Genomic DNA, 23,790 nt, shown 5'->3' with positions numbered 1-23,790 from the left:
CCTCTGGCAGATACTCATCGTCACGACGACGGCGTTCGCCGGCGTGCTGCTGCTCAACGCCCGGCGAGATTACGCCGAGTGGCTGCTGCCGCTGGTCATCGTCTGCCTCTTCGCCTTCCTGGCGGCGCACTGCTTCCTGTCCGTCTTCGAGATGGTGGTGGACGTGCTCTTCCTGTGCTTCGCCATCGACACCAAGTACAACGACGGCACGCCGGGCAAGGAGTTCTTCATGGACAAGGCTCTGATGGTGAGGCCGCCGCACGTGTCAGGTTCAAACACTGATGACATCTATTAATCAGACAAGAAGCAAGGAACCATACAGAGACAGAGTTCAATTTAGCTCATGAGGAGAACGCATGGAACTGCACACTTAGTCACAGTCTCGCCCTACGCTTTAAGGTTGAGCTCCTGCGTCCCTCTATTTATTCAGGAGTTCCATAGTCAACAACACTAAAGTAAGGCTGAAACGACGCGTCGACGTAGTCGACGTCATCGGCTACGTAAATACGTCGACGTCGTTTTTACGCGTCGACGCGTCACATATTTACGTCACACTGCCGTCATGGCGGAGCGCAAAGCAGACGATGCGAGCGAGGGGAAAAAAGCACGCCAAAAGTCGTCAAAAGTGTGGGAGTATTTCAATAAACGGCCTTATAATGTTGTAGCGGCGAACAGCTGTCTCGTCAGCTGACGCGCGAGCTCGCAACCGTGGCTGTTTAGCAACCAGCCAAACCCCACTTAATAAAATTATATTTTATCTTACAGCACATCCGCATCCCTATTCACCTAGGCAACCCCAGGAAATGTATATAATTCGGCATTATTTCGGCCAGTCGGCTTATATGATCAGAGCCGATCAGTTTACGTTCACGCGCAGGTATAACGCGGCGCGCTCCCGTCTCATCTGCTGGTGCGCGAGCCCAGTAATTAGACAGCTTTGTCAAATCAAGGAGTACAAAAGACGCCAGCGCAGAGTGGAAAAAGGTTTAGTTCATTAGAGATAACCCAGAGTTGTGCCAAAAAGTATGTAAGATTTAATATTTCTCTTCGTGGGTGTGGCGCACTTGTTGCGCTGGTGAGATGGGGCGGGGGGGGGGGGGGGGGGGTTGTGTGCATGTAGCGTGCTTAGTCTGGAGGCTAAATACACACAGTGTGTTATGTAACTGTTGTTTAGTGTTGATATTCTTTGCTTAGTTTGATAAATGTTGTAGCAGTTTGCTTCATCAGGAGGGTGAAGTCACTCAACTTCAAGTGTTGGATTTAACTGTGTTGGATCATTGGCTGCTGGTGAGGCAATAGAAAAAGGGGCATTTTTCTACCAGTAGACAGCGTTTAAGATTGGTGGTTAAGAGTTTGATAGCCTAATTAATAATTGTAAATTATGGTATTGATAATTGATTGATTTTTTACAGCATGTTTATCTTGTGGTGTTTTGTCCCTAAAGGTTTTTCACCTACTAAAGAAGCTAAAGGCTACTAAAGACAGCTAATGACAGCTAAAGAAACTAAAGTCTACTAACACTGCTAAAGACTGCTAAAAAGACTAAAGAAGAAAAAAGAAGCTGTTTCTTCGTTGGAAAAACTAAAGGAAAATAAAAGGAATAAGTAACTACGGTCTGGTCCTTTGAGTGAAATCCAGAAGCCACATTCAGCATTGGTACATCCCTTCAAGTGTGGGATAAGCACAGCGAAAAAAGCAAAACACTTGACAGTTGTTGTATGCACACTGTGTCGAGCGGAAATGGCCTATCATAGCAGCACAACGGCTATGAAGGAACATTTGAAAAGAAAACACCCGACAGCGTTCTTGCCATCACCATCAACTAGTCAACCGTCCGCGTGAGTATACGTTGTCATCATTACACAAAAACATGAATGTGTCATTTGTATCTGCGTTGTAAATTCATAAACTAAAACACTGTTTTGCTCTGAGAGGCGCGTTTGGCATGCCTGTTCAGTGTTTACAAAGACGCGCTCCTCTTTTACGCTAACGTTAACTAGTTGTGCAAATACCTTTTACAACATTAACAGTTACATATACTATGTACAAACCAACAATTAACTTTCACTTTAATCATACTATCATTGTTGCGTTATTAAGCAAAATAAGCAATACTTTTACTTTTGTTGAAATGTTTACACCGTTACAGAATATTTCCTTTTGCACTTTTTTGTATTGGATGTTTATCTTTATTCTTGCACATTTTAAAGCAAAATAAGCAATACTTTTACTTTTGAAATGCTTATACTATTGCATAATATTAAGATTTGCACTGGATGTTTACTTTTATATTTGCACATTAAAAAGCAAATAAGCTACTTTTAATTTTGTTAAATGTTAAAAGTTTTAAATGTTTACATTGTTACAGAATATTTTGTCATGTTGTTGTCAATGTTGACTGAGTGGCCATACTTTTTTTTTTGTAAATAAAAATCATGCCTTTTGAAAAAACTGGCCAACATTTATTTTTTCATCTTCATTTTAAATTAAAAAAATAATCGGTAAAAGGAAAAATAATCTATAGATTAATCGAAAAAATAATCTATAGATTAACCGATTAATCGAAAAAATAATCTATTGATTAATCGATAGAAAAATAATCGTTAGCTGCAGCCTTACACTAAAGCCGCATCTAAAAGGAGTGGTCACATATATTATGCAAAGCAGGTCCAGGACACACAATACGTGACGGAATGTGCTGGGGGCCTTGTGATTTCGCCCTGTCCCCGCTTCGTCTGTGGGTTGTCATCTTATCTACGTTGAGGTCCTTGAAGTCTCTGCTTCGTCTGCGTGCTGTCATCTTGTCTTCGTTGAGGTCGTTGAAGTCCTTGGCTGTTAGCAGGCTAAAACAAAGATAACATCTACGGCTGAGGCCACCCCTCAGACAAGAAGTTTTTGTCCTTGCACAGATTAGAAAAGTCTAACTTGAGCACAATAGCTAATAACTAAAGCAACGGACTTTAAGCATACTAAAGTTAGTGTGATAATACAAATCCTGTTTCCATATGAGTTGGGAAATTGTGTTGGATGTAAATATAAACGGAATACAATGATTTGCAAATCCTTTTCAACCCATATTCAATTGAATGCACTACAAAGACAACATATTTGATATTCAAACTCATAACATTTTTATTTTTTTTTGCAAATAATAATTAACTTAGAATTTCATGGCTGCAACACGTGCCAAAGTAGTTGGGAAAGGGCATGTTCACCACTGTGTTACATGGCCTTTCCTTTTAACAACACTCAGTAAACGTTTGGGAACTGAGGAGACACATTTTTTAGGCTTCTCAGGTGGAATTCTTTCCCATTCTTGCTTGATGTACAGCTTAAGTTGTTCAACAGTCCGGGGGTCTCCGTTGGGCTATTTTAGGCTTCATAATGCGCCACACATTTTCAATGGGAGACAGGTCTGGACTACAGTCAGGCCAGTCTAGTACCCGCACTCTTTTACTATGAAGCCACGTTGATGTAACACGTGGCTTGCTGAAATAAGCAGGGGCGTCCATGGTAACGTTGCTTGGATGGCAACATATGTTGCTCCAAAACCTGTATGTACCTTTCAGCATTAATGGCGCCTTCACAGATGTGTAAGTTACCCATGTCTTGGGCACTAATACACCCCCATACCATCACACATGCTGCCTTTTACACTTTGCGCCTATAACAACCCGGATGGTTCTTTTCCTCTTTGGTCCAGAGGACACGATGGTCACAGTTTCCAAAAACAATTTGATATGTGGACTTGTCAGACCACAGAACACTTTCCCACTTTGTATCAGTCCATCTTAGATGAGCTCAGGCCCAGCGAAGCCGACGGCGTTCCTGGGTGTTGTTGATAAACGGTTTTCGCCTTGCATAGGAGAGTTTTAACTTGCACTTACAGATGTAGCGACCGACTGTAGTTACTGACAGTGGGTTTCTGAAGTGTTCCTGAGCCCGTGTGGTGATATCCTTTACACACTGATGTGGCTTGTTGATGCAGTACAGCCTAAGGGATGGAAGGTCACGGGCTTAGCTGCTTACGTGCAGTGATTTCTCCAGATTCTCTGAACCCTTTGATGATATTACGGAGCGTAGATGGTGAAATCCCTAAATTCCTTGCAATAGCTGGTTGAGAAAGGTTTTTCTTAAACTGTTCAACAATTTGCTCACGCATTTGTTGACAAAGTGGTGACCCTCGCCCCATCCTTGTTTGTGAAAGACTGAGCATTTCATGGAATCTAATTTTATACCCAATCATGGCACCCACCTGTTCCCAATTAGCCTGCACACCTGTGGGATGTTCCAAATAAGTGTTTGATGAGCATTCCTCAACTTTATCAGTATTTATTGCCACCTTTCCCAACTTCTTTGTCACGTGTTGCTGCCATCAAATTCTAAAGTTAATGATTATTTGCAAAAAAAAAAAAAGTTTATCAGTTTGAACATCAAATATGTTGTCTTTGTAGCATATTCAACTGAATATGGGTTGAAAAGGATTTGCAAATCATTGTATTCCGTTTATATTTACATCTAACATAATTTCCCAACTCATATGGAAACAGGGTTTGTATATCCATGATTATTCTAACACCCGCCGCCTGCAATGACGTCTCTCTCTCCCCCGCAGGAGTTCGTGGAGAGCAGCCGGCGTCTGGAGCGCGTGGCCGGCCGCGGGCGCAGCAGAGTGAAGGCCACGCCCTCGGAGGGCGCCGAGATGAAGCCCATGGTGAGTGACGGCGGTGGAGGCGTGGTCAATGGCGAGTGGGAGGACCTTCAGGAGTTCCAGGTGTACTACCTGCTGGTGGGGGTGTTGGTGGACTGGGCGCTGATGGAGCACGGCGACTTGGTGCTCTGCCTCAGCGAGGACGTGGTCCTCTTCCTCTGCGTCTACCTGCCCACCTCCACCCTCTTCCTGTTTGTCAGCCTGCTGCACACGCCAAGCTCCGCCCCTCCCACACAGCCCGCTGACAACGCCCGCAAAAGCGCGACCGCCTGCTAACCACAAAGCATGCTGTGCGCTAATGGCGGGACGCTAACAGACTTCCCTGTGGATGTGAAGTGGACACGCTAACAGCTACATGCTAACTTGTCATCTTCATCATCATCATCGTCATCATCATCATCATCATCACTTCCTGTTTGCTTTACAACGTCACCGCTGTGCTTTAACGAGTGGTCGTGCGACACAGTGACCACACGGTACGACACCTAGCTGATGTTAGAGACACAGTTTGGCCAACTGGCTTTCTAAGCTGGTAGCAAAGATGGCGCCCTGTAGCAAAGATGGCGCCCTGTAGCAAAGATGGCGCCCTGTAGTAAAGATGTAGCAAAGATGGCGCCCTGTAGCAAAGATGTAGCAAAGATGGCGCCCAGTAGCAAAAGATGGCGCCCAGTAGCAAAGATGGCGCCCAGTAGCAAAGATGTAGCAAAGATGGCGCCCAGTAGCAAAGATTTAGCAAAGATGGCGCCCTGTAGCAAAGATGTAGCAAAGATGGCGCCCTGTAGCAAAGATGGCGCCCAGTAGCAAAGATGGAGCCCTGTAGCAAAGATGGCGCCCAGTAGCAAAGATGGCGCCCAGTAGCAAAGATGTAGCAGAGATGGCGCCCAGTAGCAAAGATTTAGCAAAGATGGCGCCCTGTAGCAAAGATGTAGCAAAGATGGCGCCCTGTAGCAAAGATGGCGCCCAGTAGCAAAAGATGGCGTCCTGTAGCAAAGATGGCGCCCAGTAGCAAAGATGTAGCAAAGATGGCGCCCAGTAGCAAAAATGTAGCAAAGATGGCGCCCTGTAGCAAAGATGTAGCAAAGATGGCGCCCAGTAGCAAAAGATGGCGCCCAGTAGCAAAAGATGGCACCCTGTAGCAAAGATGGCGCCCAGTAGCAAAGATGTAGCAAAGATGGCGCCAAGTAGCAAAAGATGGCGCCCTGTAGCAAAGATGGCGCCCAGTAGCAAAGATGTAGCAAAGATGGCGCCCAGTAGCAAAGATGTAGCAAAGATGGCGCCCTGTAGCAAAGATCTAGCAAAGATGGCGCCCAGTAGCAAAGATGGCGCCCTGTAGCAAAAATGGCGCCCAGTAGCAAAGATGGCGCCCTGTAGCAAAGATGGCGCCCAGTAGAAAAGATGTAGCAAAGATGGCGCCCTGTAGCAAAGATGGCGCCCTGTAGCAAAGATGGCGCCCTGTAGCAAAGATGGCGCCCAGTAGCAAAGATGTAGCAAAGATGGCGCCCAGTAGCAAAGATGTAGCAAAAATGGCGCCCTGTAGCAAAAATGGCGCCCTGTAGCAAAGATGGCGCCCTGTAGCAAAAATGGCGCCCTGTAGCAAAAATGGCGCCCTGTAGCAAAGATGGCGCCCTGTAGCAAAAATGGCGCCCTGTAGCAAAGATGGCGCCCAGTAGCAAAGATGGCGCCCTGTAGCAAAAATGGCGCCCTGTAGCAAAAATGGCGCCCTGTAGCAAAGATGGCGCCCTGTAGCAAAAATGGCGCCCAGTAGCAAAGATGGCGCCCTGTAGCAAAAATGGCGCCCTGTAGCAAAAATGGCGCCCTGTAGCAAAGATGGCGCCCTGTAGCAAAGATGGCGCCCTGTAGCAAAGATGGCGCCCTGTAGCAAAAATGGCGCCCAGTAGCAAAGATGGCGCCCAGTAGCAAAGATGGTGCCCAGTAGCAAAGATGGCGCCCTGTAGCAAAAATGGCGCCCTGTAGCAAAGATGGCGCCCTGTAGCAAAGATGGCGCCCTGTAGCAAAAATGGCGCCCAGTAGCAAAGATGGCGCCCTGTAGCAAAGATGGCGCCCAGTAGCAAAGATGGCGCCCTGTAGTCACGTGGAGACGTCTGACCCCATGGGAGAGAGGATGCTTGCTCCAAAGCCCCTAGGCGTGGCCACAGGGCGCCATCTTTGCTACCAAGGCAGTAGGCCGTCCTCTGCGGTGGTCACATGACTCTTCCCATGATGCACCTGTGAGTGGTCACTAACCCTGCTCTCCTGTTGCAGGCTCCTGGGAGCAGCTCAGCTTGACAGAATGAGGCCACATTGGGACTTGTTAGACAAGAAAAGACATTCCAGAAGTTTATTTTTACCAACGTGTAACATGTTTACTGTGTTTTCACTCCAGGAAAACAATATTTTACTAAGAATAACCACGTAACCAAGCACTTTATATGGAAGCACGGCGCAGTTGGGGATAGGGAACAATGTTTTCTTCTTGACCTTTTGGGACGAGGACGCTTTGTGACCTCTGATGACGACATCTCTTCTCTCATTGGTCGACCCTCCCGTCCTGAGTGACACTTTCACGCGGTCGCCCCCTGAGGTCACATGACCGCCGAGGTCCTACGGCGGTCTCTGGGTGTGGGCGGAGCTTCCTGCAATAAAAACAAAAGTCTTCCTGGCGTGAGGCGTTGAGGTCTCAAGACAGGAAGCCGGATCTTCACGCACTCCACACTACCCATGATGCTCAGCCCTCGGCTCCGCCTTCTCCGTGTGACTTTCTCCCAGACGGACCAGGGTCATGTGATCAGATACTAATTGCCGATTGGCTCACACACAAGGAAAAGGGTCGGCTCGGTCCGGACAAGTCCCAAGAATCAGCAAAGGGGGCGGGGTCACATCCTTCCAAGAATCAGCCAATGGCAGCGAAGGGGGCGCGGTCACATCCAATCAAGTGGATGGAGTTAGCTAGACGGCGTAGTTGCATGACCTGGCTTCTTCTTCACTTTGTAAGTCACGTGACTCGGTGCTGTCATGTGACCGCACGCCAGTGTTTGGCTTTTCTCTGCAGTAAAAACTCAACTTTGTAACCTTTGACTTTTCTTCTGTTCCTGGATTTTTTTTTATATTTATCCTTTCTTATGTATATTTGTTTTTCTAAGAAAATAGTGAAATAAAAATGATATCAATAATTGTGTCTTAAATGCATTAAATCAGGCAAACTTCTGTATTTATCAATCCCTTAATCACATGGGAGGGGCCTATCCCCAGGTGGGAGGGGCCTATCCCCAGGTGCATGTCCTTGGAGGTGGGAGGAAGCCGGAGTACCCACGCAGAGAACATGCAAACTCCACACAGGAAGATTGAACTTAGGACCTTCTTATTGCGAGCCACACCAACTAGCCACTGCGCCAACCGTGCTGCCACGACGGACACAAGGACGCAAAATATTGTCACACACACTTGCTGGCTGTACTCCATGCCCTTACACGTCACGTGTGTGTGTGTGTGTGTGTGTGTGTGTGTGTGTGTGTGTGTGTGTGTGTGTGTGTGTGTGTATAAACAGTTCATTTTCTTGAGGAAAACACTTTCCTTAATGATCACTGATCAGAATAGTAAGCACAACTTGCATTGATTAGTGAATCATTTCTGCAAGTGAATCATTTCTGCAAATGAATCATTTCTGCAACAGATGCAAATGAATCATTTCTGCAAGTAAATGATTTCTGCAAATGAATCATTTCTGCAAATGAACCATTTCTGCACATGAATCATTTCTGGAAGTGAATCATTTCTGCCACTGATGCAAATGAATCATTTCTGCAATTGAATCATTTCTGCAAGTAAATAATTTCTGCAAATGAATCATTTCTGCAAAGGATGCAAATGAATCATTTCTGCAAAGGATGCAAATGAATCATTTCTGCAAATGATGCAAATGAATCATTTCTGCAAATAATGCAAATGAATCATTTCTGCAAGTGAATCATTTCTGCAAAGGATACAAATGAATCATTTCTGCAAATGATGCAAATGAATCATTTCTGCAAATAATGCAAATGAATCATTTCTGCAAGTGAATCATTTCTGCAAATGAATCATTTCTGCAACTGATGCAAATGAATCATTTCTGCAAGTAAATACTTTCTGCAAATGAATCATTTCTGCACATGAATCATTTCTGGAAGTGAATCATTTCTGCCACTGATGCAAATGAATCATTTCTGCAAATGAATCATTTCTGCAAGTAAATAATTTCTGCAAATGAATCATTTCTGCAAAGGATGCAAATGAATCATTTCTGCAAATGATGCAAATGAATCATTTCTGCAAATAATGCAAATGAATCATTTTTGCAAGTGAATCATTTCTGCAAAGGATGCAAATGAATCATTTCTGCAAAGGATGCAAATGAATCATTTCTGCAAATAATGCAAATGAATCATTTCTGCAAGTGAATCATTTCTGCAAATGAATCATTTCTGCAACTGATGCAAATGAATCATTTCTGCAAGTAAATACTTTCTGCAAATGAATCATTTCTGCACATGAATCATTTCTGGAAGTGAATCATTTCTGCCACTGATGCAAATGAATCATTTCTGCAATTGAATCATTTCTGCAAGTAAATAATTTCTGCAAATGAATCATTTCTGCAAAGGATGCAAATGAAACATTTCTGCAAATGATGCAAATGAATTATTTCTGCAAGTGAATCATTTCTGCAAAGGATGCAAATGAATCATTTCTGCAAATAATGCAAATGAATCATTTCTGCAAGTGAATCATTTCTGCAAATGAATCATTTCTGCAACTGATGCAAAGGAATAATTTCTGCAAATGAATCATTTCTGCAAGTAAATACTTTCTGCAAATGAATCATTTCTGCAAAGGATGCAAATGAATCATTTCTGCAAATGATGCAAATGAATCATTTCTGCAAATAATGCAAATGAATCATTTCTGCAACTGATGCAAAGGAATAATTTCTGCAAATGAATCATTTCTGCAAGTAAATACTTTCTGCAAATGAATCATTTCTGCAAAGGATGCAAATGAATCATTTCTGCAAATGATGCAAATGAATCATTTCTGCAAATAATGCAAATGAATCATTTCTGCAAGTGAATCATTTCTGCAAAGGATGCAAATGAATCATTTCTGCAAATGATGCAAATGAATCATTTCTGCAAATAATGCAAATGAATCATTTCTGCAAGTGAATCATTTCTGCAAATGAGTCATTTCTGCAACTGATGCAAAGGAATAATTTCTGCAAATGAATCATTTCTGCAAGTAAATACTTTCTGCAAATGAATCATTTCTGCACATGAATCATTTCTGGAAGTGAATCATTTCTGCCACTGATACAAATGAATCATTTCTGCAAGTAAATAATTTCTGCAAATGAATCATTTCTGCAAAGGATGCAAATGAATCATTTCTGCAAATTGTGCAAACGAATCATTTCTGCAAGTGAATCATTTCTGCAAATGAATCATTTCTGTAAATGAATAATTTCTGCAAATGATGCAAATGAATAGTTTCTGCAAATGAATCATTTCTGCAAGTGAATCATTTCTGCAAATGAATCATTTCGGAAAATGATGCAAATTGATAATTTCTGCAAATGAATCATTTCTACAAGTGAATCATTTCTGCAAATTAATTTATTTCTGCAAATGATGCAAATGAATCATTTCTGCAAATTGTGCAAACGAATCATTTCTGCAAGTGAATCATTTCTGCAAGTAAATAATTTCTGCAAATGAATCATTTCTGCAAATGAATCATTTCTGCAAAGGATGCAAATGAATCATTTCTGCAAATTGTGCAAACGAATCATTTCTGCAAGTGAATCATTTCTGCAAATGAATCATTTCTGTAAATGAATAATTTCTGCAAATGATGCAAATGAATAATTTCTGCAAATGAATCATTTCTGCAAGTGAATCATTTCTGCATATGAATCATTTCGGAAAATGATGCAAATTGATAATTTCTGCAAATGAATCATTTCTACAAGTGAATCATTTCTGCAAATGAATTTATTCCTGCAAATGATGCAAATGAATCATTTCTGCAAATGAATCATATCTGCAAATGATGCAAATGAATCATTTCTGCAAATTAATAATTTCTGCAAATGATGCAAATGAATCATTTCTGCAAATGATGCTAATGAATCATTTCTGCAAATGATGCAAATGAATCATTTCTGCAAATGATGCAAATGAATCATTTCTGCAAATGATGCTAATGAATAATTTCTGCAAATGAATAATTTCTGCAAATGATGTTAATGAATAATTTCTGCAAATAAATCATTTCTGCAAATGAGTCATTTCTGCAAGTGAATCATTTCTGCAAATGAATCATTTCTGCAATTGATGCAAATGAATCGTTTCTGCAAGTGAGTTATTTCTGCAAATGCATCATTTCTGCAAGTGAATCGTTTCTGCAAGTGAATCATTTCTGCAAATGAATCATCAGCCTGCCAAATGTAAGAAGTTTGAGCAGAGCGCCCTCCTGTGGCAAAAAAAATGTCGTGACGTCATCACAGCAGTGGGCCGAAGTACATGGCGAGATACTGATACTTTCCCCATGAACTGTGTAAAGATGAATGCATTGCTCGTGATTGTGATCATTATAAAACACACTACATGTGTTTATTCAGCAAACCTATTTGCTATCAATGTGATGGATTACAAAAATAATACGGTTTGTTGCAAAATAAGTCAACAAAAGCAAAAACTACTATTTCTTTCCTTTGGTTTTTGTCCCCAAAATGATTCTGTGTCCAAAAACGCATTGCAGACAAAATAACAATGTTATGTGGAGGTCAAATGGGCAACATTTTATAAATCTTTAAATAATTTAACTATAATTTGTATTAAATAATTGTGGTAATAAATGTGACATTAAATTGTTTAATGTATAAATACATTTGTTTTGTTTTTATTTTTAATCATCTTAATTATGTATATAGTTAATTATTCAAGCAAGTAATTATTCATTTTTTTTCTGGATTTATTTAATGATTCAATTAAATATTTGATTGTTTCATGAAGCGGTCATCATGAATTAACTGTATCTGTCAAACTGAGCCATCAAAGTCAGTGGGCGGGGCTAACAGGACTCTCGTCCAATGATTGCTCTGCTCTGAAAACCGGAGGAAGTCTTTGGAAACGAGGCGGCGAAAATATACTTTTTGGGGAGTTTCTGGTAAATAATTGAGACCTTGCGGGGCATGAGCCAGCAAGACCTGCTCCCCCGGAGCAGGTTAACGCTTAAAGTAGACCAAATGTTCGCACTTTTAGACCAAGATATCGACCGCTTCTCTGGTCCAAGTTCCACAGATAATTGGAAGTGGCAGGCAGCCAATCAGGTGTTAGGACCCGCCCACTGACTTTGATGGCTGAGTTTGACAGATGAATAAATCAATAATTATATCATTCAATGAATCATTTATCAAATAGTGCAATAATTCATTGCAAATATTGAAATATTTAATTCAATAGTTATTTAAGCAATTATGATTAATTATTGACGCATTTAATAACACATATTTGTTTGATTCCAATTCCAATGACATTGTTTAAGTAATTATTAAATTATTCATCTTTTATTTTATGCACCCGCAGTTTCATTTGATGTATTTACGCGTGTCTGTATGTTGGGAGTTGTCCTTTATTTTGGAGGAGCGCGCTCTTCGACCGGACGTGGGCGATACCGGAAAGGTCAACATTCTTATCACAGTTTTATCAGCTTGTTATGTTGATATTATGTTGTTGCAACTGCCCTGGGTCACAACACGAACTAGAAAGTTAAATCAAAGTTCGACAATTCATTATTTATTTGCCAGTTGAGATGAGCTTTTTTTTTTTCTTTTTTTCTGGAAAGGAAAATGTGAAGTAAAACGCCCGGTAAAGGAAACTTACCGGCAGGTACCTGCGTGAATAATGAGTGAATGTGTGAATGGGTGAATGTGGAAATAGTGTCAAAGCGCTTTGAGTAGCTTGAAGGTAGAATAGCGCTATAAGCTATTGACGTATGTTGTCTTATTTTGAAAGTCCCGACGGAAGCAGAACGTGTGCTGAGTGCGGCGAACATCAGTCTGAGCAGAGCAGGCGGACTCACGACTTCGCTGTGATTTTGTCCGCACTAACACAACTCAAGCAACACAACTCAAGCAACACAACAACAACAACAACAACAACAACAACAACAACAGCGGACTGGTGAGTGGGCATGACGTCATGTGTGTGTTTAGCAACAAGACAAGGTGATTGTTCACTAAAGTTGACTAAAATCGCCCAAAAAGCCACAAATGAAAACTAACAAAAGAGCAAAAGTGTTTTTGTGTCACTTCTCAGCAGCTTGATGGACTTCATCGATAAGACCTGTCAATCAATCAATCAATGATTAATCACTTGCTTATTTCTTCAAATGTGTCATGGTTTGCCTTTTTACACAACAGATATGTAGATCATCTTTATTGATCGCCATATTTAACTTAGTGGATTCATTCATAACGTTTACGTTTGAAAATTTGGTAAACAAAGAGTACTTCAAAAGACTAAACATTAGCCATGCTAATGAACGTAACCTCTAATATTAGCCACGTTAATTAACTTTCTAATGAATCTACAATGTTAGCCATGCTAATGAACATGCTAATTAATCTATAATGTTAGCCATGCTAATTAGCATAAGCTAAAACTTTAGCCACGCTAATGAACATGCTAATGAATCTATAATATTAGCCACGCTAATGAACGTAACCTCTAATATTAGTGACGCTAATTAACTTTCTAATTATGTATAATGGCAGCCATGCTAATGAATCTATAATATTAGCCACGCTAATGAACGTAACCTCTAATATTAGCGACGCTAATTAACTTTCTAATTATGTATAATGGCAGCCATGCTAATGAATCTACAATGTTAGCCATGCTAATTAACGTAAGCTATAATGTTAGCCATGCTAATGAACATGCTAATGAATCTATAATGTTAGCAATGCTAATGAACATGTTAATGAATTTATAATGTTAGCAATGCTAATGAACATGTTAACGTAAGCTATAATGTTAGCCATGCTAATGAATCAATAATGTTAGCCATGCTAATGAACATGCTAATAATCTATAATATTAGCCACGCTAATGAAGGTAACCTCTAATATTAGCCACGCTAATTAACCTTCTAATTATGTATATTGTCAGCCATGCTAATGAACATGCTAATGAATCTACAATGTTAGCCATGCTAATTAGCATAAGTTATAATGTTAGCCATGCTAATGAACATGCTAATGAATCTATAATGTTAGCCATGCTAATGAACATGCAATTGAATCTATAATGTTAGTCATGCTAATTAGCATAAGCTATAATGTTAGCCACGCTAATGAACATGCTAATGAATCTATAATGTTAGCCATGCTAATTAGCATAAGCTATAATGTTAGCCACGCTAATGAACATGCTAATGAATCTATAATGTTAGCCATGCTAATTAGCATAAGCTATAATGTTAGCCACGCTAATGAACATGCTAATGAATCTATAATATTAGCCATGCTAATGAATCTATAATGTTAGCCATGCTAATGAACATGCTAATAATCTATAATATTAGCCACACTAATTAACTTTGTAATTATGTATAATGTCAGCCATGCTAATGAATCTACAATGTTAGCATGCTAATTAATGTAAGCTATAATGTTAGCCACGCTAATGAACATGCTAATGAATCTATAATGTTAGCCACGCTAATGAACATGCTAATGAATCTATAATGTTGGCCATGCTTATGAATCTATAATATTAGCCATGCTAATGAACATGCTAATGAATCTATAATATTAGCCATGCTAATGAGCGTAACCTCTAATATTAGCCACACTAACTAACTTGCTAATTATGTATAATGTTAGCCACGCTAATGAAAATGCTAATGAATCTATAATGTTGGCCATGCTAATGAATCTATAATATTAGCCATGCTAATGAACGTAACCTCTAATATTAGCCACGCTAATTAACTTTCTAATTATGTATAATGTCAGCCATGCTAATGAACATGCTAATTCATCTATAATGTTAGCCATGCTAATTAACGTAAGCTATAATGTTAGCCACGCTAATGAACATGCTAATGAATCAATAATGTTAGCCATGTTAATGAATCTAGAATGTTAGCCATGCTAATGAATCTATAATGTTAGCCATGCTAATGAATCTATAATGTTAGCCATGCTAATGAACATGCTAATGAATCTACAATTTTAGCCATGCTAATGAACATGCTAATGAATCTATAATGTTAGCCATGCCAATGAACTTTCTAATGAATCTATAATATTAGCCATGCTAATAAACGTAACCTCAAATATTAGCCACGCTAATTAACTTTCTAATTATGTATAATGTCAGCCATGCTAATGAATCTACAATGTTAGCATGCTAATTAATGTAAGCTATAATGTTAGCCACGCTAATGAACATGCTAATGAATCTATAATGTTGGCCATGCTAATGAATCTATAATATTAGCCATGCTAATGAACATGCTAATGAATCTATAATATTAGCCATGCTAATGAGCGTAACCTCTAATATTAGCCACACTAATTAACTTGCTAATTATGTATAATGTTAGCCACGCTAATGAAAATGCTAATGAATCTATAATGTTGGCCATGCTAATGAATCTATAATATTAGCCATGCTAATGAACGTAACCTCTAATATTAGCCACGCTAATTAACTTTCTAATTATGTATAATGTCAGCCATGCTAATGAACATGCTAATTAATCTATAATGTTAGCCATGTTAATTAGCATAAGCTATAATGTTAGCCACGCTAATGAACATGCTAATGAATCTATAATATTAGCCATGCTAATGAACGTAACCTCTAATATTAGCCTCGCTAATTAACTTTCTAATTATGTATAATGTCAGCCATGCTAATAAATCTACAATGTTAGCCATGCTAATTAACGTAAGCTATAATGTTAGCCACGCTAATGAACATGCTAATGAATCAATAATGTTAGCCATGCTAATGAACATGCTAATGAATCTATAATGATAGCCATGCTAATGAACATGTTAATAAATCTATGATATTAGCCATGCTAATGAACGTAACCTCTAATATTAGCCTCGCTAATTAACTTTCTAATTATGTATAATGTCAGCTAAGCTAATAAATCTACAATGTTAGCCATGCTAATTAATGTAAGCTATAATGTTAGCCACGCTAATGAACATGCTAATGAATCAATAATGTTAGCCATGCTAATGAACATGCTAATGAATCTATAATGATAGCCATGCTAATGAACATGTTAATAAATCTATAATATTAGCCATGCTAATGAACGTAACCTCTAATGTTAGCCACACTAATGAACTTTCTAATTATGTATAATGTTAGCCAAGCTAGTTAACGTAAGCTATAATGTTAGCCATGCTAATGAACATGCTAATGAATCTATAATGTTAGCCATGCTAATGAATCAATAATGTTAGCCATGCTAATGAATCTATAATGTTAGCCATGCTAATGAACATGCTAATGAATCTATAATGTTAGCCATGCTAATGAACATGTTAATGAATCTATAATGTAAGCCATGCTAATTAATGTAAGCTCTAATGTTAGCCACGCTAATGAACATGCTAATGAATCTATAATGTTAGCCACGCTAATTAACGTAAGCTATAAGGTTAGCCACCCTAATGAACTTTCTAATTATGTATAATGTTAGCCATGCTAATAAACGTAACCTCTAATGTTAGCCACGCTAATGAACATGGTAATGAATCTATAATGTTGGCCATGCTAATTAACGTAAGCTATAATGTTAGCCACGCTAATGAACTTTATAATTATGTATAATGTTAGCCATGCTAATAAACGTAACCTCTGATGTTAGCCACGCTAATGAACATGCTAATGAATCGATAATGCTGGCCATGCTAATGAACATGCTAATGAATCTATCATGTTTACCATGCTAATGAATCTATAATGTTAGCCATGCTAATGAACATGCTAATGAATCTATAATGTTAGCCATGCTAATTAACTTTCTAATTATCTATAATGTTAGCCACGCTAATTAACGTAACCTCTAATGTTAGCCACGCTAATGAACATGTTAATGAATCTATAATGTTAGCCATGCTAATAAACTTTCTAATTATCTATAATGTTAGCCACGCTAATTAACGTAACCTCTAATGTTAGCCAAGCTAATGAACATGCTAATGAATCTATAATGTTAGGCATGCTAATGAACATGCTAATGAATTTATAATATTAGCCATGCTAATGAACGTAACCTCTAATGTTAGCCACGCTAATGAACTTTCTAATTATGTATAATGTTAGCCATGCTAATTAACTTGCTAATTATGTATAATGTCAGCCACGCTAATGAACATGCTAATGAATCTATCATGTAAGCCAAGCTAATTAATATAAGCTCTAATGTTAGCCACGCTAATGAACATGCTAATGAATCTATAATGTTAGCATGCTAATGAACATGCTAATGAATTTATAATATTAGCCATGCTAATGAACGTAACCTCTAATATTAGCCACGCTAATGAACTTTCTAATTATGTATAATGTTAGCCATGCTAATTAATTTGCTAATTATGTATAATGTCAGCCACACTAATGAACATGCTAATGAATCTATCATGTAAGCCATGCTAATTAATATAAGCTCTAATGTTAGCCACGCTAATGAACATGCTAATAAATCTATAATGTTAGCATGCTAATGAACATGCTAATGAATTTATAATATTAGCCATGCTAATGAACGTAACCTCTAATATTAGCCACGCTAATGAACTTTCTAATTATGTATAATGTTAGCCATGCTAATTAATTTGCTAATTATGTATAATGTTAGCCACGCTAATGAACATGCTAATGAATCTACAATGTTAGCATGCTAATGAACATGCTAATGAATTTATAATATTAGCCATGCTAATGAACGTAACCTCTAATATTAGCCACGCTAATGAACTTTCTAATTATGTATAATGTTAGCCATGCTAATTAATTTGCTAATTATGTATAATGTCAGCCACGCTAATGAACATGCTAATGAATCTATCATGTAAGCCATGCTAATTAATGTAAGCTCTAATGTTGCCACGCTAATGAACATGCTAATGAATCTATAATGTTAGCCATGCTAATTAACGTAAGCTATAGTTAGGGATGATGTTTAATAAGAAATTATCGAGTTCGAGCCCATTACCTAATCCTCTTATCGAATCGATTCCTTATCGATTCTCTTATCGAATCCAGATAGGTTGTTGTATATGGAAAAAAACACTATTTGAATTAACAAAAGCTCACTTTTATTTTAAAAGAAAAAATAAATAAATAAATAAATAAATATTGACTGTTACTCCCCTAAAAAAAAAAAAAAAAAAAAAAATATTGACTGTTACCCAAAGTATATTAAGTGGGATTTTTCAGAAAAAACAAATATATACAGTAAGACAAAAACAACCTGTCTCTGTGATCACTATAGGTGTATAAATAATAATATAGTGTTAAATAAAATCAGGCCCTTGGGCACAAAACTGAAAATAATACAACTCTCCAAAAAGTGCACTTCTGCTGCTATTGGAACATACTAACTACACACACTAAGAACACCGCAGTCATCAATCAACAATTCTTCTTCCAAAAATTTTTTCCGATGGCGGAAATACACAACTGGCAGCCATTTTAAGTCCTCAAAACATCCATCGAAACAGTGCACAAAAATCGTTTTTCAATAAACATCTTAGTATCAAATGTAACCACTTTTCACCTTAATATTGAGTTACATAAACAAGTTAAACAGTTTACTTACAGACTTATCTTTTCCAAGGCTTGTAAGAGCTAACACAACTTGTCTACTTCTCAATTGTCTCATGAACTGAACTGACGTCGCCAACCCGGAAGTGCCCAAACTAATGATGCGTCGTATTTTCATATCGCCACAGGGTGTCAGTAAGAGTCTACAATCAAATGGGCATAACATTGCCGTCCCACAGGAAATGCCCTGTGGGACGGGATTCGTTCTCAGGGATTCGAATAAAGAACCAACTCTTTTTCTTTACTATAGTGGCCTCGATAACGGGAACCGGTTCTCAAAAAGGGATTCCAGTCCATGGAATCGGTTCTTTTCTTATCGAACAACCGGGAGAACAGGTTTCGAACATCGTCCCGAGCTATAATGTTAGCCACGCTAATGAACTTGCTAATTATGTATGATGTTAGCCATGCTAATTAACAAAAGCTACACTATTAGCCACGCTAATGAACGTGCTAATTGATGTATAATGTTAGCCCTGCTAATAAAAGTAACACAATTAACGTATGTTAGTGTTGCGTTTAGGACCAGTTGTTCCTCCCAGGGAATTCAAGTCACAAGTCGCTCCCAAGCTCTTTACGACACTTAAAGCTGAGTTGAAAAACCACTAGAGACAGAATAGGTATTTTGTAATATATTTGCAAAGCTTTGCATATATACATTGAGACCAGACATCCTCCCCCCCCTGGCAGTCATGTCTTGTTAGCCAAAACACATGCTTATTATCTCTCTCTCTAACATTCCTCACTTCAAGCTTAAGCACCCAGTTTTGCAGACAACCAAAAGACCACATTTGGAAAAAAAACACTAGCTGTTTTGTAATATGAAAATGAAGACAAAAGAAGTAACACTTAAATTCGGATATATGTAAATATCTGCCTCCGAGTCACATAACTAATCAACATATCACATACTAATCAACGTATAATGTTAGCCGCATGCTAATGAACATGCTAAGCCATGTATAATGTTAGCCACGTGCTAATGAACATGCAATTAAAGTATGATGTTAGCCATGTGCTAATGAACATGCTAATGATGTTAGCCACATGTTAATAAACAAGCTAATGAAGGTATGTTAGCCACATGCTAATGAAGGTATGTTAGCCACATGCTAATGAAGGTATGTTAGCCACATGCTAATGAGGGTATGTTAGCCACATCCTAATGAAGGTATGTTAGCCACATGCTAAGGAAGGTATGTTAACCACATGCTAATGAAGGTATGTTAACCACATGCTAATGAAGGTATGTTAACCACATGCTAATGAAGGTATGTTAGCCACATGCTAATGAAGGTATGTTAGCCGCATGCTAATGAAGGTATGTTAGCCACATGCTAATGAAGGTATGTTAGCCACATGCCAATGAAGGTATGTTAGCCACATGCTAATGAAGGTATGTTAGCCACATGCTAATGAAGGTATGTTAGCCACATGCTAATGAAGGTATGTTAGCCACATGCTAATGAAGGTATGTTAGCCACATGCTAATGAAGGTATGTTAGCCACATGCTAATGAAGGTATGTTAGCCACATGCTAATGAAGGTATGTTAGCCACATGCTAATGAAGGTATGTTAGCCACATGTTAATGAAGGTATGTTAGCCGGGGGCGGCATGGCGTAGTGGGTAGAGCAACCGTGCCAGAAACCTGAGGGTTGCAGGTTCGCTCCCCGCCTCTTCCTTCCAAAAATCGCTGCCGTTGTGTCCTTGGGCGGGACACTTCACCTTTTGCCCCCGGTGCCACTCACACCGGTGAACTGAATGATGAATGATAGGTGGTGGTCGGAGGGGCCGTTGGCGCAAATTGCAGCCACGCTTCTGTCAGTCTACCCCAGGGCAGCTGTGGCTATGAGAGTAGCTTACCACCACCAGGTGTGAATGAATGATGGGTTCCACATGTAAAGCGACTTTGGGTACTTAGAAAAGCGCTATATAAATCCCAGTTATTATTATTATTATTAGCCACATGCTAATGAAGGTATGTTAGCCACATGCTAATGAAGGTATGTTAGCCACATGCTAATGAAGGTATGTTAGCCACATGCTAATGAGGGTATGTTAGCCACATGCTAATGAAGGTATGTTAGCCACATGCTAATGAAGGTATGTTAGCCACATGCTAATGAAGGTATGTTAGCCACATGCTAATGAAGGTATGTTAGCCACATGCTAATGAAGGTATGTTAGCCACATGCTAATGAAGGTATGTTAGCCGCATGCTAATGAAGGTATGTTAGCCACATGCTAATGAGGGTATGTTAGCCACATGCTAATGAAGGTATGTTAGCCGCATGCTAATGAAGGTATGTTAGCCGCATGCTAATGAAGGTATGTTAGCCACATGTTAATGAAGGTATGTTAGCCACATGCTAATGAAGGTGTGTTAGCTACATGCTAATGAAGGTATGTTAGCCACATGCTAATGAAGGTATGTTAGCCACATGCTAATGAAGGTTTGTTAGCCACATGCTAATGAAGGTATGTTAGCCACATGCTAATGAAGGTATGTTAGCCACATGCTAATGAAGGTATGTTAGCCACATGCTAATGAAGGTATGTTAACCACATGCTAATGAAGGTATGTTAGCCACATGCTAGGTTCAAGGTTCAAGGTTCAAGGTTCAACTTTATTGTCCCCGCGGGGAAATTTGTCTTGGGCACAGTGCATCATTGCTTTCTTAACATACCCAAAAACAACAGAACAAAAACACAAGCACAGACACAACCACAACCATACAACTAACATTTAAACATCAGAACATGGAGCTTGATAGACATAGGTGGCACTTTGATGTAGGCATAACATCTACAGTATGGAGATAAAGATAAAGTACCAATGTGCATTGCACTAGAGCTCATGGATAAAGTGCTGTGTGCTAAAGTGCTTAGTTCTAAAGTGCTACGTGCTAAAGTGCTCTGTGCTAAAAAAGTGCTAACCTATGTATTAAAATTCTATTGCACATTGTTGGTCAGCTTAATGGAGGCTGGGACAAATGATAATTTAAGGCGGTTAGATTTGCATAGTGGGACCCGGAGTCTTCTCCCTGATGGCAGGGTTCCATATTCAGGAAAGAGTGGGTGTTGTGAGTTGGAAATAATTGTGAATAATAATGAAGGTATGTTAGCCACATGCTAATGAAGGTATGTTAGCCACATGCTAATGGAGGTATGTTAGCCGCATGCTAATGAAGGTATGTTAGCCGCATGCTAATGAAGGTATGTTAGCCACATGCTAATGAAGGTATGTTAGCCACATGCTAATGAGGGTATGTTAGCCACATGCTAATGAAGGTATGTTAGCCACATGCTAATGAAGGTATGTTAGCCACATGCTAATGAAGGTATGTTAGCCACATGCTAATGAAGGTATGTTAGCCACGTGCTAATGAAGGTATGTTAGCCACGTGCTAATGAAGGTATGTTTGCCACATGCTAATGAAGGTATGTTAGCCACATGCTAATGAAGGTATGTTAGCCGCATGCTAATGAAGGTATGTTAGCCACATGCTAATGAAGGTATGTTAGCCACATGCTAATGAAGGTATGTTAGCCACATGCTAATGAAGGTATGTTAGCCACATGCTAATGAAGGTATGTTAGCCACATGCTAATGAAGGTATGTTAGCCGCATGCTAATGAAGGTATGTTAGCCACATGTTAATGAAGGTATGTTAGCCACATGCTAATGAAGGTATGTTAACCACATGCTAATGAAGGTATGTTAGCCACATGCTAATGAAGGTATGTTAGCCACATGCTAATGAAGGTATGTTAGCCACATGCTAATGAAGGTATGTTAGCCACATGCTAATGAAGGTATGTTAGCCGCATGCTAATGAAGGTATGTTAGCCACATGCTAATGAAGGAGTGAGCACAGAGTTAGATAATTAGATGCTTATGTTAATGAGGTTTTTTTTTTACATTTTCTGTAACGTTGGCATGTTCTTCTCGTGTCACCTGTCAACGAGAAGGACACAACATTAGGAACACTTTCCATGTCAACATGGAGAAGTTATTGATTATTGATCAGTGGAAGATTATCAAGGGTTCCTAAAATAATGACCGGCTGTACCAAGATAGTGTGTGTGTGTGTGTGTGTGTGTGTGTGTGTGTGTGTGTGTGTGTGTGTGTGTGTGTGTGTGTGTGTGTGTGTGTGATCAGCACCTTGACTATCTGACTGTTGACCTTTGACCCTTGAGAGGTGCTGTTAAAGGTTGCTGCTGCGCTGCATCCTCACATTGTGTGTCGACATGTCTGACTGGACTCAGCTGGGTCTGCTGCTCTGGAAGAACTTCACCTACAGACGACGGCAGACTGTGAGAGACACACACACACACACACTCACACACACGTACACATTCACACACACTCACGTATGAACATATGCTGTCAATCAATCTATTGATTCTTTGTGGACTTTAAGCGTTTGGGACAACAATGTTTGTGAAATGATCTTACACACACACACACACACACACACACACACACACACACACACATTCTTGTATTTCTTACCTTCTTGAGACCTCTTTAGGACCAGCCTTTCTAGATATATAAAGAAATGTATTTACAACATGAATAATATATACCGTATTTTTCGGAGTATAAGTCGCACCGGCCGAAAATGCATAATAAAGAAGGGAAAAATCATATATAAGTCGCATTTTAGGGGGGAATGTATTTGTTAAAAGCCAACAGCAAGAATAGACATTTGAAAGGCAATTTAAAATAAATAAAGAATAGTGAACAACAGGCTGAATAAGTGTACGTTATATGAGGCATAAATAACCAACTGGTATGTTAACGTAACATATTATGGTCAGAGTCATTCAAATAACTATATTATATAGAACATGCTATACAATCTGTCACTCCTAATCGCTAAATCCCATGAAATCTTATACGTCTAGTCCCTTACGTGAATGAGATAAATAATATTATTTGATATTTTACGCTAATGTGTTGATAATTTCACACATAAGTCGCTCCTGAGTATAAGTCGCACCCCCGGCCAAACTATGAAAAAAAAACTGCGACTTATAGTCCGAAAAATACGGTGCATACTATGCGAATGTAAAAAAGCTTGTTGTGCAAAATGAGTCGGAATTTCACAAGAAAAACTTGGCAGTATTATAATAAAAGTCGTCATTTTGCTCAACGCAAGTCAGAATTTGACAA

General features: G+C 39.2%; 2 protein-coding genes across 3 annotated transcripts in view; both read left to right on the top strand.

Annotated features, from left to right (window-relative positions):
• Nucleotides 1–7,862, top strand: part of slc44a1b (solute carrier family 44 member 1b) — a 36,662-nt gene extending 28,800 nt beyond the window's left edge. For both annotated transcript variants that reach the window (XM_061976552.1, XM_061976553.2), the window contains exons 14-16: nucleotides 11–247; nucleotides 4,616–4,714; nucleotides 6,974–7,862. In XM_061976552.1, the coding sequence (XP_061832536.1) occupies nucleotides 11–247; nucleotides 4,616–4,714; nucleotides 6,974–6,997 (360 nt within the window). In that variant the 3' untranslated portion in view covers nucleotides 6,998–7,862. The remainder of the gene's footprint in view (nucleotides 1–10; nucleotides 248–4,615; nucleotides 4,715–6,973) is intronic.
• Nucleotides 7,863–12,856: 4,994 nt separating this feature from the next.
• Nucleotides 12,857–23,790, top strand: part of abca1b (ATP-binding cassette, sub-family A (ABC1), member 1B) — an 82,100-nt gene continuing 71,166 nt past the window's right edge. Inside the window, exons 1-2 of the mRNA XM_061976546.2 lie at nucleotides 12,857–12,930; nucleotides 22,826–22,928. Of these exons, the coding sequence (XP_061832530.1) occupies nucleotides 22,863–22,928 (66 nt within the window). The 5' untranslated portion in view covers nucleotides 12,857–12,930; nucleotides 22,826–22,862. The remainder of the gene's footprint in view (nucleotides 12,931–22,825; nucleotides 22,929–23,790) is intronic.

This window comes from Nerophis lumbriciformis, linkage group LG16 (assembly GCF_033978685.3).
Source record: "Nerophis lumbriciformis linkage group LG16, RoL_Nlum_v2.1, whole genome shotgun sequence".
Taxonomy (NCBI): Eukaryota; Metazoa; Chordata; class Actinopteri; order Syngnathiformes; family Syngnathidae; genus Nerophis; species Nerophis lumbriciformis.
Note: the sequence above shows the minus strand (reverse complement) of the source record. Positions and strands in the feature narration are given on the sequence as shown.